Source organism: Brienomyrus brachyistius, chromosome 3 (assembly GCF_023856365.1).
Source record: "Brienomyrus brachyistius isolate T26 chromosome 3, BBRACH_0.4, whole genome shotgun sequence".
Classification (NCBI taxonomy): domain Eukaryota; kingdom Metazoa; phylum Chordata; class Actinopteri; order Osteoglossiformes; family Mormyridae; genus Brienomyrus; species Brienomyrus brachyistius.
Genome location: NC_064535.1, coordinates 4,407,097 through 4,423,846, shown reverse-complemented (window position 1 = coordinate 4,423,846; position 16,750 = coordinate 4,407,097). Strand labels below are relative to the sequence as shown.

General features: G+C 42.6%; 2 protein-coding genes across 9 annotated transcripts in view; one reads left to right on the top strand and one right to left on the bottom strand.

Annotated features, from left to right (window-relative positions):
• Positions 1–16,750, top strand: part of LOC125738091 (solute carrier family 22 member 7-like) — a 187,250-nt gene that overhangs the window by 154,876 nt on the left and 15,624 nt on the right. The window contains exon 11 of one of the 4 annotated variants that reach the window (XR_007396709.1): positions 15,215–15,356. The exons of 2 other annotated variants lie outside the window; for them this stretch is intronic. The gene's annotated coding sequence lies outside the window, so the exon portion shown is untranslated. Of the gene's footprint in view, positions 1–6,775; positions 6,904–15,214; positions 15,357–16,750 lie in introns of those variants that run through there. One more of the 4 variants, XR_007396712.1, reaches the window with a different exon arrangement.
• The window catches only part of LOC125738094 (cilia- and flagella-associated protein 251-like), a 77,516-nt gene that overhangs the window by 57,399 nt on the left and 3,367 nt on the right, over positions 1–16,750 (bottom strand). Inside the window, exon 2 of one of the 5 annotated variants that reach the window (XM_049006688.1) lies at positions 1,958–2,678. The exons of the other annotated variants lie outside the window; for them this stretch is intronic. Coding sequence (XP_048862645.1) covers positions 2,064–2,678 — 615 coding nt within the window. The 3' untranslated portion in view covers positions 1,958–2,063. Of the gene's footprint in view, positions 1–1,957; positions 2,679–16,750 lie in introns of those variants that run through there. 5 annotated transcript variants of the gene reach the window in all.

The window sequence follows — 16,750 nt, the reverse complement described above, 5'->3', positions numbered from 1 at the left end:
CGTATACGCTGGACGAATGCTTCAACTCAACGTGTCTTTTCAAATTGGAAAATGAGGTCATTGATGTTCTAACTTGTTTTTTCAGCGCAGGTGGACAAAGCTTGCACAGAAAGGTTAGGTTTTTACCGTCAGAGTCTCTGTGAGACAGTGTGTAAAATGCCCGTAAGTTGTCAAAGTTACAGCCAGCATCATCCGTGTTTTCTGTGCCAGCTCCACTGGTGGTTGAGCTTTCCTCCTCTGCGCTTGCCATGGTTACTGCTGCAGCAGTTCGCTTCGCGCTCATGCGTTGCCAAGGCTGTGCCCTTTGAGATGTGTGTGTGTGTGCATTATGGGAAACGTAGTGTGAAGCTAAAGACATTAGATTCGACTGTCCTTGGCTTCACACTACATTACCCAAGATGCACTGCACACAAGCGCTGAGCGAGAGTCAGCCTGTGCATTTTATTTTTAGAGCGGAGGAGCCCTTCGCTAGTGCTTGAGTGACAACGCAACATGCTGTTTAAATGTGTGAGTCGACCTTGTCACTCGACTCATCAGGTGAAAATAAATCCCGATGTTTAATTGCATTCTAACAGTGAACGACGTCTACGCCGTTCATCACACATAAAATTCACGTTCAAGTTCTTGATTTACTAATAAGTTGCGTTCAGTTCAAAGTTCACTGAAATATGAACGTGTTCAATGAACGCGTTCTTTTGAACTCGTTCATGCACAACACTGCTGATTTCCCCATAGCAATTCTGTCGAAGCACTCATCTAGAAATTTTTCTAAACTGTTCAGAATTTCACTGTGCTCCAGGATGCTAAAGTTTTTTTTTTTTTTTTTTTTTTTACGGATACAACTAAAATTTATTTGATTAACTTTAAGGTTGTCTAGAGATAAATTGGCGTAAGAAGAATCCGATTGATAAAATTTGTGCAGTCAGCTGCGCACCGCCATGTTCAATATTGCCGTGATTCTCGTCGAGGTCTCGCGTTGTTACAGCATAGCCGTCACACTAACTCACTAGAGTTGAGCTGTATTTTCTTCATTCTTAATTGATTGATTTTAGATATTTGTAATAAAGTGGATTGCATTTTATTTTTACGTGCCTCTTTGTTATTGTCCCTTTGCGGGGAGGGTTCGAACTTAGCCACGTTACAGAAGGAACATTAGGGGTTCCTACTGCCCTTACCAGGAGGCAGCGTGGTCAGAGAGCAGTGTGGGTATTCTGTGCTTTGGGCACCACAAGAAAGCACCGACATGTTCTAAAGAAACTTTAGCGGTATTTTAAAAGAAAAAAAAAAGAATCAAGGAATAACCCAGTTAATTCTTGTTTAAATAAATTAACGCAAGAGTGTCGGCTCTTTGAAGAAAATACCATGTGGCTCTACGCGCATGCGCTACATGAGAGTGAGCCAGAGAGGAAAGCGCACGCGCTCACTTAAACAAGAATTTACCGCGTTATTCCTTGATTCTTGTTGAAATGCTTAGAGCGTTTTACTTTATTATTCACATTGGCAGAAAAATGCTTCATTACTTAAACCCCTATAACCATAACGTTTTTTATTTGAAATAGGCGCTCCGCTGGTGTCTATCATTTGGACCGCGTTCACAGACCTGCCGATTATGGCCGAACTCTGGGACTCGGTCATTTCGCCTTCTGGCCTATTTCTTCTAAAGGTTTGCTGTTCAAATGCTTTCTTCAACCTAACACTGATAAATACCGCTAAAGTTTTAAACATTTTGGTGCTTTCTTTTAAAATACGCCGTGGCGCTTGTGCCTACTCCTAACACATGGCTGCGGCCGGACGGGTCCCCGCTGGACGTGTACCGTACATTCATCCCGTTATGTTTTATTCCTTAAAAACGTAATTAAAATTACAACGTAAATACATGTAACGTATTTTCATTCTATTAACGTTTAAAGGCAACCCTTATCACCCAAACCATATGGCCCCTATCGGCAACGCGTAATAGACATTTGGAATATTCCTGACATTTAACATCACCTACTCACATTCAATTGAAAACACCTGTCTCTTCTTCGTTTTAAATGCTTTATTTACAAGTATATACATAGTTAAGTAGTACTGATTGAACATAGAACATATTGACTGTCTCGTCCATTACTGGCTTCCTCATCTTGCATCATTTTCTTCCTTGCCTTGTACTCCTCCTCCAATCCCTTGCACTCCTCCTCCATTGTCAAAGTCAAAGCCTTGCTCTCCTCCTCCTCCATTGCCTTGCTCTCCTCCAACAATCCCTTGCACTCCTCCGCCATTGCCTTGCACTCCTCCGCCATTGCCTGGCTCTCCTCTGCCATTGCCTTACACTTCTCCGCCATTGCCTTACACTTCTCTGCCATTGCCTGGCTCTCCGCCGCCATTGCCTTTCTCTCCTCCTCCTCCATTGCCTTGCTCTCCTCCACCAATCCCTTGTACTTCTCCTCCACCAATCCCTTGTACTTCTCCTCCATTGCCTTGTACCCCTCCTCCATCGCCTTGTACTCCTCCATCATTGCCTTTCTCTCCTCCTCCATCATTGCCTTGCTCTCCTCCTCCATCATTGCCTTTCTCTTCTCCATCATTGCCCTGCACTCCTCCAACAATCCATTGAACTCCTCCACCAATCCCTTGCACTCCTCCTCTATTGCCTTGCACTCCTCCGCCATTGCCTGGCTCTCTTCCTCCAACACCTGGCTATCCTCCTCCACCATCACCACTGCCTGGCTCTCCTCCTCCTCCACCACCACTGCCTGGCTCTCCTCCTCCTCCACCACCACTGCCTGGCTCTCCTCCTCCTCCTCCACCATCACTGCCTGGCTCTCCTCCACCACCACCACCACTGCCTGGCTCTCCTCCTCCTCCTCCACCATCACTGCCTGGCTCTCCTCCTCCTCCACCATCACTGCCTGGCTTTCCTCCACCACCACCACCACCACTGCCTGGCTCTCCTCCTCCTCCACCATCACTGCCTGGCTTTCCTCCACCACCACCACCACCACTGCCTGGCTCTCCTCCTCCTCCACCACCACTGCCTGTCTCTCCTCCATTGCCTTTCTTCCTTTCCCTTTTTTTGCAAAATACTTCTTCAGCCAGGATTTATTTTTCTTTCCTCCTTTGTCCTTCCCTTTTCTTTCCTCCTCTGTTTCTGTACCTTCCCCAGCGTCGTTTAGTACCGCTGGCGGCCTAATACAGTTAAGGAAACACCACTTCATCTTGAGATGCGTCACCGTCAATGTCTAGTTTGTTTTGAAGTGGTACTGGTGCCTACAGCTCAATTTATACCTTCAGAATGATGACATCAGTGTTGTCACGGTAACAATCTGTTCTAGAATTCTATTTGAAAAACAGCTGTAGGTGCCATATTTGGTCAGTGGTTCAATTTTTTTTAATTCTTTGCATTTTCAATATGCTTTATTCAGCTCATATTCTGCAGCATATATTGTATGAATTTCCATATTTACCTTAATTAGTTTAGGCGCAGATAATATTCTGTACTTGCAAACAATGCAGAAACCTACCAAACATTGCCGGGCCGTTCCTGTGCTCACAGAGCGTAGTGAGCTTTACTTTACTCAGGAGGAGGACAGGCTCACATTTTCTGACCGTGGCCATGCTGTGCTATATTGTGAAAGGTGCTGAACTTAGTGATGAGACAGTTAATACCCAGATTCTGGAGATCGCCTCCTCAAAGTGTGGCCCAGCGACTTCAAGCTGGGAATCGGGGCTTGCTAAGTTTATGCAATATCACGTGACCGATGACTTCCGATTCATCCTGAGGTGTAAGAGGCTTTGAATCCTGTTGGCTCTTCACAACTTTTATATACGTAAGTGAGATGATTCTAATTAGCAATGGTAGTGGAGGCCAGTTTTTAACCAAAGAACCAGCCGCCAGGTGATGGGTCACAGCAAGGAGGGGTATGGGGTTGGGTATCAGTGTTTGGGTACATTTAATGGAGGTGAGATAAAACATTTGGTAAGGTTTAGCAGCGTCTGTACTGTCCCTGCATTGTAGGCAGAGCTTTCTGGATAGATTCTGGACACACACACCCCTGTATTGGACAAATGGATTCAGAAAATGGATGGATGGATGGATGGAATGCAGTGTTTTTCATGTGTTTTCATGAGTGGAAGAGAACTTTTACAGAACTGAGTATTTCAGTAAGTAGGAGAAAAATCCATTTTGGATTAATCTTATTGCCTGTATTTTTGCCCCTTATTTTGAGCTGTCCCGCGACCCAGTTGGATGAGCGGTTTGGAAGATGGATGGATGGATGGATTTTGAGCTGTTTTAATGCTGCACTGTTCAGTTGCAAATGGTAGGTCCCTCTGAATCCCATCTTCGCATGTGCAAAGGACTGTGGGTGCATGCGAGACGAGAGCGCGCGGGAGAGCCTGAAGGAATTGGCAGCATGTCGGCGAGCTGCAGTTTATGTATGGTTAGTTTAGTTGTTCCTGGCAGTAAATACAGTCCCTGGTTTTTATGTATGCGTCACTGACGAATGTAAGTACTAAGTTTATTGATTATAAGTGATAAGTGCCGCTGTACTAATTTAGTTTACTTAATTGCGCGGGTAGGTTAACGTGACCTAGCTTGGGTACTGTTATAATTATCGCTGACGAGTGTTCCGTTGTATACCTCGGAAAGATTTTTGCGTTTATTTCCCGTCCAATCATTCCCTCTAATACGAATTGTTGCTAATGTAATGTATTGTTGTGGGTATAGCTGAACCTATCAATGTTAAGGCGAAATGGTACAATTATGCATTATGTTAGTGTATTATGGTAATAACCATTGTAAGCACTGTGGTAATTTGTTTTTGGTTATGGGTTATGGGTATGAGCCTGTGTAAAATACACGTTTTTTGCAAACTCCAGCCTGGCTCTTCCCTGTTTCTCATCGTTGAAGGGTTTCTTCCTTTTTTGGTCTATATCCTTCTTCTCTAAAGGTGATATGTTTACAGCACCAGGCCCCCAAGGTGCACTGTACGTGCCCTCCAGCTGTGCAGGCACAGGTGTGATCTATGTCTGCAGACGGACACTGTGACTTTCTGCTGTGACACTAAGGGACACGGGAAGGAGACACAAAGTCACGCTAAAAAAACTTGTGATGGTCACACCAGGCCTGGACATCCGTGTAATTCTGCGTCCCAAGAGCTTGTATGAATCAGTATTTGCAGAGGGAGCAGTGATGTGTTTGTGACACTTCAGTAGTGACTGGATTAATGGGTGACTGCAAAGCTGCAGGTGGCCATAGCAGTAGACCATCCATCCATCTTCTATATCCACTCCTCCTATGCAGGACCCAGAGCCTAATCCTGGAAGCTACAAATCAGGGAATAACCCAGGACAGGGTTATTAACCCGATATAATGGTTTAGTTCGAGTACTGGGCCCACTCCTCTGATTCGAAGGAAGAGAAGTTTCTTATGAAGGATGCACAGTCAAATCTACTCTCAGTGCATCTACTGGATCTGACGACCCCACGCCGATTGATCAGTCTTCCATAACTGCTTATCCACGGGCAATCAGAAGAAGAGATGTCGGAATCAGGTCAGGGTAGACTGCTAATATTTAATGCAGGAGCATGGAATCATTTACTAACAAGACTGATTGAGGAAGGAATTCCTTTGTCCCCTTAGGTGCGACACCGTGCTGAGATGCAGTCTGTGTTTTAAGAAAAATGACAAGCTCTGTGGGGCTGTGCATCTGTCGCAATTCTTTATTATACATTTTGCAAAAAGACACTTATACTAATATAACTGCATTACATATTCTACTGATATGGTGAGGAAAATACTTAGTTTTACTGAGATGAGCAGGATCAGAGAGGAGAGGCAAATGTGGAGGCAAAAACTATTAATTAATCTGAACATTACAGACCCAAAAAAGCACAAATATGTGACCGAGGATTATCTATCTATCTATCTATCTATCTATCTATCATCGTGTGTATGTATATACATACATATAGCATAGAACAGGAAGAAATGAGATACAGTTGGGTAGATGCAGAAATTGCAGTACCTACTTTTGGCCACGAGATGGGAGCAAGAAAATATAAAAATTATTTTCCCACGGTGTACTATCAGCTTTGTGTGGTAATTATTTGTATTAAAAATACATTGGACCAAGTCAAACTCAAATGTAGGTATTGCAATTTCATTTTTTTCGTACTCTTTATATTGCCGTCTTGTGGCAAAATTTGAATACTTCAGTTTTAAAACAATTAAATGATTTCTTCCCGAAATTGCAGTACCTACTTTTGGCCACGAGATGTTTCTTTGTTGTTTCTTTTAAAATGTATTGTGGTAATGTACGGAACTTAAAAAATTGAAAAACTTTGTCTCTGTCCAAATAATTATGGTTCTGACTGCAGCATTGGGAAATACTTTTTTCAGTAGTTTTTTTTAACTACTTCATGTAGAACTTGCCCCATGGCATATCTTAATATGTCCACTAGATGGCGGTCTAAGATTATTTGATTTGAGAATCTAGCCATCATTTTTGTAACTGATGAAAAAGATATATACATAAGCTTCATAATTATTAATAATAATAAACAATTGTTCCATCCACCTCTTCCACTAGCTTATCCATGGGGCAATAAATAAATAAATGATATTAATAATGATGATGATGACTTTTGTTGTTGTTACTGCTGTTATTGTTACAGGGAGCATCATCCATAATAATCACCTCATCACCATAATGCATTTGATAAAGCTCTAATATTTGTAGTGGCAATAACAATAATGAAACTGCATTAAAGTCAGTGAATTCTCTTTCAGGACACAGAGCCATAAATTCCAGAGTGTTTGACAGTAGCAGAGCTATTCAGCATATTTCACTATGGCACGCACAAACACTTTTGGCCAGAGCAACAGTGGTGCTTCAGATGAATCTCCCAATATGCCTGTCTACAGAAAGGTAAGGCACTGCAACAGAACCAAGACAAGAATATGAATTGTGTGCTTCAGTACGTTTGAGAAATGCTAAATAAACTGCCCATTTATTAGGACATCAGAAGTGTTTCAAGAGTAAACTGGCTGACAAAAAATCTCAACTTTTCATTCTTCAGCTCGAGGATGTAGTAACACAAATGCAAGATTAAAAAAATGGAATTCTTTTCGAACAGTGAAAAGCTTTTTATCCAAGACCCCGAGTGTTTTTTCTGGTAAGACTATTAATATTTAGCCTTAAACAAGTATAAATTTGCTTGTTTTTATTTATGAATGATTGTGCTTTTACTGCATTTTGCCTGCATTTACATAAAATATTTTGTTTTTATACTATTATAAGATTTAATGGAGGTGAGATAGGAATATAACAATGAAAAGATACAAACATCAGGATTTTACAGGGCATATTTAGGGATTTGCAATCAAGTTCTCCAGAATTTTACAAAAATACCCAGAGGATGACATTCAGCGCCAGTACTGGCAGCAAACAGCCATTCAGCCCCAGTGTCCTGCCTTCCGAGTCAGACGGCCATGCTTATCATTTGACACATGGTGAGACTTCTGCTAGATCACTGTTATCCAAATACGTTGCCCATTCATTTCTGAAATAATTAATAAAATCTTGATCTTGATCCAGTTCCTGCTCGGTGGTGTGACTCTGTCCTTAACTAAAGAGATAGACAACGGTGAACTCTCATCCAACAGACCATCCAAATCATTTTTCAATTGCACAATGGTAGGAGCCAGGTAGCCGAGGAATGTGTTTTTTTCCCCCTGAAGGATGTTCAGAGCACATGCCAAGGGACCCATCACACTCACAAACTTGTTGAAGTCTATTTCCTCTGGAGTGAATCGACGAAGCCCAAACTCATCGCAGATGGTGTGCAGAAGGAGTCTGTCATACTCAGGAGTGGCATCCAATGGCACTGTTAGATTGCTGGTCTGGGGAGTCAAGGTGGCTATGTGAGCCAGGCGCTGCATTGAGAGGAACATAGAATTCCAACGTGTGTCGTTCGGAGTGACAAAGCCAATCTTTAGCTTTTCCTCAACAAAATCTGAGGCTTTCGCACTCCTTTTCACCCTATTCCACAGAGCAAGGGCTGCTGATCTCCTGAGTGACACATCATTTTTATCAAGCCAATGAATTGTGATGCCCATGAATCCTTTGTTGACAGCTGACCAGCAGTCAGCTGTTGTGCATACAAAGTCAAGCTCAGCAAGTTCAGCTTTTAAATTACTGATAACCTCAATGAATTCCTTATTCAGTAGTCCCTGCACCTGTCTTCTTGAGGGCACATGTCTGCCTGGTTGCAAACCAGTTACTAGTTTTATGAAGGAGGGTTTTTCAACCTTACTCAGTGGCTGTAAATCTCCAACAATGTAGTCTATTATTAATCTGTCTACCTGTTGCTGGGAGATTATACCCCTGAAGGCAGCAGGCAGTGTGACTTGAGTCGTTTGGGGACTTTGGCTGGGGGTTTTGCCCTTCCCCCTATGACCTTGAAGGGCTTGCGTATACGCTGGACGAATGCTTCAACTCAACGTGTCTTTTCAAATTGGAAAATGAGGTCATTGATGTTCTAACTTGTTTTTTCAGCGCAGGTGGACAAAGCTTGCACAGAAAGGTTAGGTTTTTACCGTCAGAGTCTCTGTGAGACAGTGTGTAAAATGCCCGTAAGTTGTCAAAGTTACAGCCAGCATCATCCGTGTTTTCTGTGCCAGCTCCACTGGTGGTTGAGCTTTCCTCCTCTGCGCTTGCCATGGTTACTGCTGCAGCAGTTCGCTTCGCGCTCATGCGTTGCCAAGGCTGTGCCCTTTGAGATGTGTGTGTGTGTGCATTATGGGAAACGTAGTGTGAAGCTAAAGACATTAGATTCGACTGTCCTTGGCTTCACACTACATTACCCAAGATGCACTGCACACAAGCGCTGAGCGAGAGTCAGCCTGTGCATTTTATTTTTAGAGCGGAGGAGCCCTTCGCTAGTGCTTGAGTGACAACGCAACATGCTGTTTAAATGTGTGAGTCGACCTTGTCACTCGACTCATCAGGTGAAAATAAATCCCGATGTTTAATTGCATTCTAACAGTGAACGACGTCTACGCCGTTCATCACACATAAAATTCACGTTCAAGTTCTTGATTTACTAATAAGTTGCGTTCAGTTCAAAGTTCACTGAAATATGAACGTGTTCAATGAACGCGTTCTTTTGAACTCGTTCATGCACAACACTGCTGATTTCCCCATAGCAATTCTGTCGAAGCACTCATCTAGAAATTTTTCTAAACTGTTCAGAATTTCACTGTGCTCCAGGATGCTAAAGTTTTTTTTTTTTTTTTTTTTTACGGATACAACTAAAATTTATTTGATTAACTTTAAGGTTGTCTAGAGATAAATTGGCGTAAGAAGAATCCGATTGATAAAATTTGTGCAGTCAGCTGCGCACCGCCATGTTCAATATTGCCGTGATTCTCGTCGAGGTCTCGCGTTGTTACAGCATAGCCGTCACACTAACTCACTAGAGTTGAGCTGTATTTTCTTCATTCTTAATTGATTGATTTTAGATATTTGTAATAAAGTGGATTGCATTTTATTTTTACGTGCCTCTTTGTTATTGTCCCTTTGCGGGGAGGGTTCGAACTTAGCCACGTTACAGAAGGAACATTAGGGGTTCCTACTGCCCTTACCAGGAGGCAGCGCGGTCAGAGAGCAGTGTGGGTATTCTGTGCTTTGGGCACCACAAGAAAGCACCGACATGTTCTAAAGAAACTTTAGCGGTATTTTAAAAGAAAAAAAAAAGAATCAAGGAATAACCCAGTTAATTCTTGTTTAAATAAATTAACGCAAGAGTGTCGGCTCTTTGAAGAAAATACCATGTGGCTCTACGCGCATGCGCTACATGAGAGCGAGCCAGAGAGGAAAGCGCACGCGCTCACTTAAACAAGAATTTACCGCGTTATTCCTTGATTCTTGTTGAAATGCTTAGAGCGTTTTACTTTATTATTCACATTGGCAGAAAAATGCTTCATTACTTAAACCCCTATAACCATAACGTTTTTTATTTGAAATAGGCGCTCCGCTGGTGTCTATCATTTGGACCGCGTTCACAGACCTGCCGATTATGGCCGAACTCTGGGACTCGGTCATTTCGCCTTCTGGCCTATTTCTTCTAAAGGTTTGCTGTTCAAATGCTTTCTTCAACCTAACACTGATAAATACCGCTAAAGTTTTAAACATTTTGGTGCTTTCTTTTAAAATACGCCGTGGCGCTTGTGCCTACTCTAACACATGGCTGCGGCCGGACGGGTCCCCGCTGGACGTGTACCTTACATTCATCCCGTTATGTTTTATTCCTTAAAAACGTAATTAAAATTACAACGTAAATACATGTAACGTATTTTCATTCTATTAACGTTTAAAGGCAACCCTTATCACCCAAACCATATGGCCCCTATCGGCAACGCGTAATAGACATTTGGAATATTCCTGACATTTAACATCACCTACTCACATTCAATTGAAAACACCTGTCTCTTCTTCGTTTTAAATGCTTTATTTACAAGTATATACATAGTTAAGTAGTACTGATTGAACATAGAACATATTGACTGTCTCGTCCATTACTGGCTTCCTCATCTTGCATCATTTTCTTCCTTGCCTTGTACTCCTCCTCCAATCCCTTGCACTCCTCCTCCATTGTCAAAGTCAAAGCCTTGCTCTCCTCCTCCTCCATTGCCTTGCTCTCCTCCAACAATCCCTTGCACTCCTCCGCCATTGCCTTGCACTCCTCCGCCATTGCCTGGCTCTCCTCTGCCATTGCCTTACACTTCTCCGCCATTGCCTGGCTCTCCGCCGCCATTGCCTTTCTCTCCTCCTCCTCCATTGCCTTGCTCTCCTCCACCAATCCCTTGTACTTCTCCTCCACCAATCCCTTGTACTTCTCCTCCATTGCCTTGTACCCCTCCTCCATCGCCTTGTACTCCTCCATCATTGCCTTTCTCTCCTCCTCCATCATTGCCTTGCTCTCCTCCTCCATCATTGCCTTTCTCTTCTCCATCATTGCCCTGCACTCCTCCAACAATCCATTGAACTCCTCCACCAATCCCTTGCACTCCTCCTCTATTGCCTTGCACTCCTCCGCCATTGCCTGGCTCTCTTCCTCCAACACCTGGCTATCCTCCTCCACCATCACCACTGCCTGGCTCTCCTCCTCCTCCACCACCACTGCCTGGCTCTCCTCCTCCTCCACCACCACTGCCTGGCTCTCCTCCTCCTCCTCCACCATCACTGCCTGGCTCTCCTCCACCACCACCACCACTGCCTGGCTCTCCTCCTCCTCCTCCACCATCACTGCCTGGCTCTCCTCCTCCTCCACCATCACTGCCTGGCTTTCCTCCACCACCACCACCACCACTGCCTGGCTCTCCTCCTCCTCCACCACCACTGCCTGGCTCTCCTCCTCCTCCACCACCACTGCCTGGCTCTCCTCCATTGCCTTTCTTCCTTTCCCTTTTTTTGCAAAATACTTCTTCAGCCAGGATTTATTTTTCTTTCCTCCTTTGTCCTTCCCTTTTCTTTCCTCCTCTGTTTCTGTACCTTCCCCAGCGTCGTTTAGTACCGCTGGCGGCCTAATACAGTTAAGGAAACACCACTTCATCTTGAGATGCGTCACCGTCAATGTCTAGTTTGTTTTGAAGTGGTACTGGTGCCTACAGCTCAATTTATACCTTCAGAATGATGACCTCAGTGTTGTCACGGTAACAATCTGTTCTAGAATTCTATTTGAAAAACAGCTGTAGGTGCCATATTTGGTCAGTGGTTCAATTTTTTTTAATTCTTTGCATTTTCAATATGCTTTATTCAGCTCATATTCTGCAGCATATATTGTATGAATTTCCATATTTACCTTAATTAGTTTAGGCGCAGATAATATTCTGTACTTGCAAACAATGCAGAAACCTACCAAACATTGCCGGGCCGTTCCTGTGCTCACAGAGCGTAGTGAGCTTTACTTTACTCAGGAGGAGGACAGGCTCACATTTTCTGACCGTGGCCATGCTGTGCTATATTGTGAAAGGTGCTGAACTTAGTGATGAGACAGTTAATACCCAGATTCTGGAGATCGCCTCCTCAAAGTGTGGCCCAGCGACTTCAAGCTGGGAATCGGGGCTTGCTAAGTTTATGCAATATCACGTGACCGATGACTTCCGATTCATCCTGAGGTGTAAGAGGCTTTGAATCCTGTTGGCTCTTCACAACTTTTATATACGTAAGTGAGATGATTCTAATTAGCAATGGTAGTGGAGGCCAGTTTTTAACCAAAGAACCAGCCGCCAGGTGATGGGTCACAGCAAGGAGGGGTATGGGGTTGGGTATCAGTGTTTGGGTACATTTAATGGAGGTGAGATAAAACATTTGGTAAGGTTTAGCAGCGTCTGTACTGTCCCTGCATTGTAGGCAGAGCTTTCTGGATAGATTCTGGACACACACACCCCTGTATTGGACAAATGGATTCAGAAAATGGATGGATGGATGGATGGATGGATGGAATGCAGTGTTTTTCATGTGTTTTCATGAGTGGAAGAGAACTTTTACAGAACTGAGTATTTCAGTAAGTAGGAGAAAAATCCATTTTGGATTAATCTTATTGCCTGTATTTTTGCCCCTTATTTTGAGCTGTCCCGCGACCCAGTTGGATGAGCGGTTTGGAAGATGGATGGATGGATGGATTTTGAGCTGTTTTAATGCTGCACTGTTCAGTTGCAAATGGTAGGTCCCTCTGAATCCCATCTTCGCATGTGCAAAGGACTGTGGGTGCATGCGAGACGAGAGCGCGCGGGAGAGCCTGAAGGAATTGGCAGCATGTCGGCGAGCTGCAGTTTATGTATGGTTAGTTTAGTTGTTCCTGGCAGTAAATACAGTCCCTGGTTTTTATGTATGCGTCACTGACGAATGTAAGTACTAAGTTTATTGATTATAAGTGATAAGTGCCGCTGTACTAATTTAGTTTACTTAATTGCGCGGGTAGGTTAACGTGACCTAGCTTGGGTACTGTTATAATTATCGCTGACGAGTGTTCCGTTGTATACCTCGGAAAGATTTTTGCGTTTATTTCCCGTCCAATCATTCCCTCTAATACGAATTGTTGCTAATGTAATGTATTGTTGTGGGTATAGCTGAACCTATCAATGTTAAGGCGAAATGGTACAATTATGCATTATGTTAGTGTATTATGGTAATAACCATTGTAAGCACTGTGGTAATTTGTTTTTGGTTATGGGTTATGGGTATGAGCCTGTGTAAAATACACGTTTTTTGCAAACTCCAGCCTGGCTCTTCCCTGTTTCTCATCGTTGAAGGGTTTCTTCCTTTTTTGGTCTATATCCTTCTTCTCTAAAGGTGATATGTTTACAGCACCAGGCCCCCAAGGTGCACTGTACGTGCCCTCCAGCTGTGCAGGCACAGGTGTGATCTATGTCTGCAGACGGACACTGTGACTTTCTGCTGTGACACTAAGGGACACGGGAAGGAGACACAAAGTCACGCTAAAAAAACTTGTGATGGTCACACCAGGCCTGGACATCCGTGTAATTCTGCGTCCCAAGAGCTTGTATGAATCAGTATTTGCAGAGGGAGCAGTGATGTGTTTGTGACACTTCAGTAGTGACTGGATTAATGGGTGACTGCAAAGCTGCAGGTGGCCATAGCAGTAGACCATCCATCCATCTTCTATATCCACTCCTCCTATGCAGGACCCAGAGCCTAATCCTGGAAGCTACAAATCAGGGAATAACCCAGGACAGGGTTATTAACCCGATATAATGGTTTAGTTCGAGTACTGGGCCCACTCCTCTGATTCGAAGGAAGAGAAGTTTCTTATGAAGGATGCACACAGTCAAATCTACTCTCAGTGCATCTACTGGATCTGACGACCCCACGCCGATTGATCAGTCTTCCATAACTGCTTATCCACGGGCAATCAGAAGAGGAGATGTCGGAATCAGGTCAGGGTAGACTGCTAATATTTAATGCAGGAGCATGGAATCATTTACTAACAAGACTGATTGAGGAAGGAATTCCTTTGTCCCCTTAGGTGCGACACCGTGCTGAGATGCAGTCTGTGTTTTAAGAAAAATGACAAGCTCTGTGGGGCTGTGCATCTGTCGCAATTCTTTATTATACATTTTGCAAAAAGACACTTATACTAATATAACTGCATTACATATTCTACTGATATGGTGAGGAAAATACTTAGTTTTACTGAGATGAGCAGGATCAGAGAGGAGAGGCAAATGTGGAGGCAAAAACTATTAATTAATCTGAACATTACAGACCCAAAAAAGCACAAATATGTGACCGAGGATTATCTATCTATCTATCTATCCATCTATCTATCTATCTATCTATCTATCTATCTATCTATCATCGTGTGTATGTATATACATACATATAGCATAGAACAGGAAGAAATGAGATACAGTTGGGTAGATGCAGAAATTGCAGTACCTACTTTTGGCCACGAGATGGGAGCAAGAAAATATTAAAATTATTTTCCCACGGTGTACTATCAGCTTTGTGTGGTAATTATTTGTATTAAAAATACATTGGACCAAGTCAAACTCAAATGTAGGTATTGCAATTTCATTTTTTTCGTACTCTTTATATTGCCGTCTTGTGGCAAAATTTGAATACTTCAGTTTTAAAACAATTAAATGATTTCTTCCCGAAATTGCAGTACCTACTTTTGGCCACGAGATGTTTCTTTGTTGTTTCTTTTAAAATGTATTGTGGTAATGTACGGAACTTAAAAAATTGAAAAACTTTGTCTCTGTCCAAATAATTATGGTTCTGACTGCAGCATTGGGAAATACTTTTTTCAGTAGTTTTTTTTAACTACTTCATGTAGAACTTGCCCCTGGGCATATCTTAATATGTCCACTAGATGGCGGTCTAAGATTATTTGATTTGAGAATCTAGCCATCATTTTTGTAACTGATGAAAAAGATATATACATAAGCTTCATAATTATTAATAATAATAAACAATTGTTCCATCCACCTCTTCCACTAGCTTATCCATGGGGCAATAAATAAATAAATGATATTAATAATGATGATGATGACTTTTGTTGTTGTTACTGCTGTTATTGTTACAGGGAGCATCATCCATAATAATCACCTCATCACCATAATGCATTTGATAAAGCTCTAATATTTGTAGTGGCAATAACAATAATGAAACTGCATTAAAGTCAGTGAATTCTCTTTCAGGACACAGAGCCATAAATTCCAGAGTGTTTGACAGTAGCAGAGCTATTCAGCATATTTCACTATGGCACGCACAAACACTTTTGGCCAGAGCAACAGTGGTGCTTCAGATGAATCTCCCAATATGCCTGTCTACAGAAAGGTAAGGCACTGCAACAGAACCAAGACAAGAATATGAATTGTGTGCTTCAGTACGTTTGAGAAATGCTAAATAAACTGCCCATTTATTAGGACATCAGAAGTGTTTCAAGAGTAAACTGGCTGACAAAAAATCTCAACTTTTCATTCTTCAGCTCGAGGATGTAGTAACACAAATGCAAGATTAAAAAAATGGAATTCTTTTCGAACAGTGAAAAGCTTTTTATCCAAGACCCCGAGTGTTTTTTCTGGTAAGACTATTAATATTTAGCCTTAAACAAGTATAAATTTGCTTGTTTTTATTTATGAATGATTGTGCTTTTACTGCATTTTGCCTGCATTTACATAAAATATTTTGTTTTTATACTATTATAAGATTTAATGGAGGTGAGATAGGAATATAACAATGAAAAGATACAAACATCAGGATTTTACAGGGCATATTTAGGGATTTGCAATCAAGTTCTCCAGAATTTTACAAAAATACCCAGAGGATGACATTCAGCGCCAGTACTGGCAGCAAACAGCCATTCAGCCCCAGTGTCCTGCCTTCCGAGTCAGACGGCCATGCTTATCATTTGACACATGGTGAGACTTCTGCTAGATCACTGTTATCCAAATACGTTGCCCATTCATTTCTGAAATAATTAATAAAATCTTGATCTTGATCCAGTTCCTGCTCGGTGGTGTGACTCTGTCCTTAACTAAAGAGATAGACAACGGTGAACTCTCATCCAACAGACCATCCAAATCATTTTTCAATTGCACAATGGTAGGAGCCAGGTAGCCGAGGAATGTGTTTTTTTCCCCCTGAAGGATGTTCAGAGCACATGCCAAGGGACCCATCACACTCACAAACTTGTTGAAGTCTATTTCCTCTGGAGTGAATCGACGAAGCCCAAACTCATCACAGATGGTGTGCAGAAGGAGTCTGTCATACTCAGGAGTGGCATCCAATGGCACTGTTAGATTGCTGGTCTGGGGAGTCAAGGTGGCTATGTGAGCCAGGCGCTGCATTGAGAGGAACATAGAATTCCAACGTGTGTCGTTCGGAGTGACAAAGCCAATCTTTAGCTTTTCCTCAACAAAATCTGAGGCTTTCGCACTCCTTTTCACCCTATTCCACAGAGCAAGGGCTGCTGATCTCCTGAGTGACACATCATTTTTATCAAGCCAATGAATTGTGATGCCCATGAATCCTTTGTTGACAGCTGACCAGCAGTCAGCTGTTGTGCATACAAAGTCAAGCTCAGCAAGTTCAGCTTTTAAATTACTGATAACCTCAATGAATTCCTTATTCAGTAGTCCCTGCACCTGTCTTCTTGAGGGCACATGTCTGCCTGGTTGCAAACCAGTTACTAGTTTTATGAAGGAGGGTTTTTCAACCTTACTCAGTGGCTG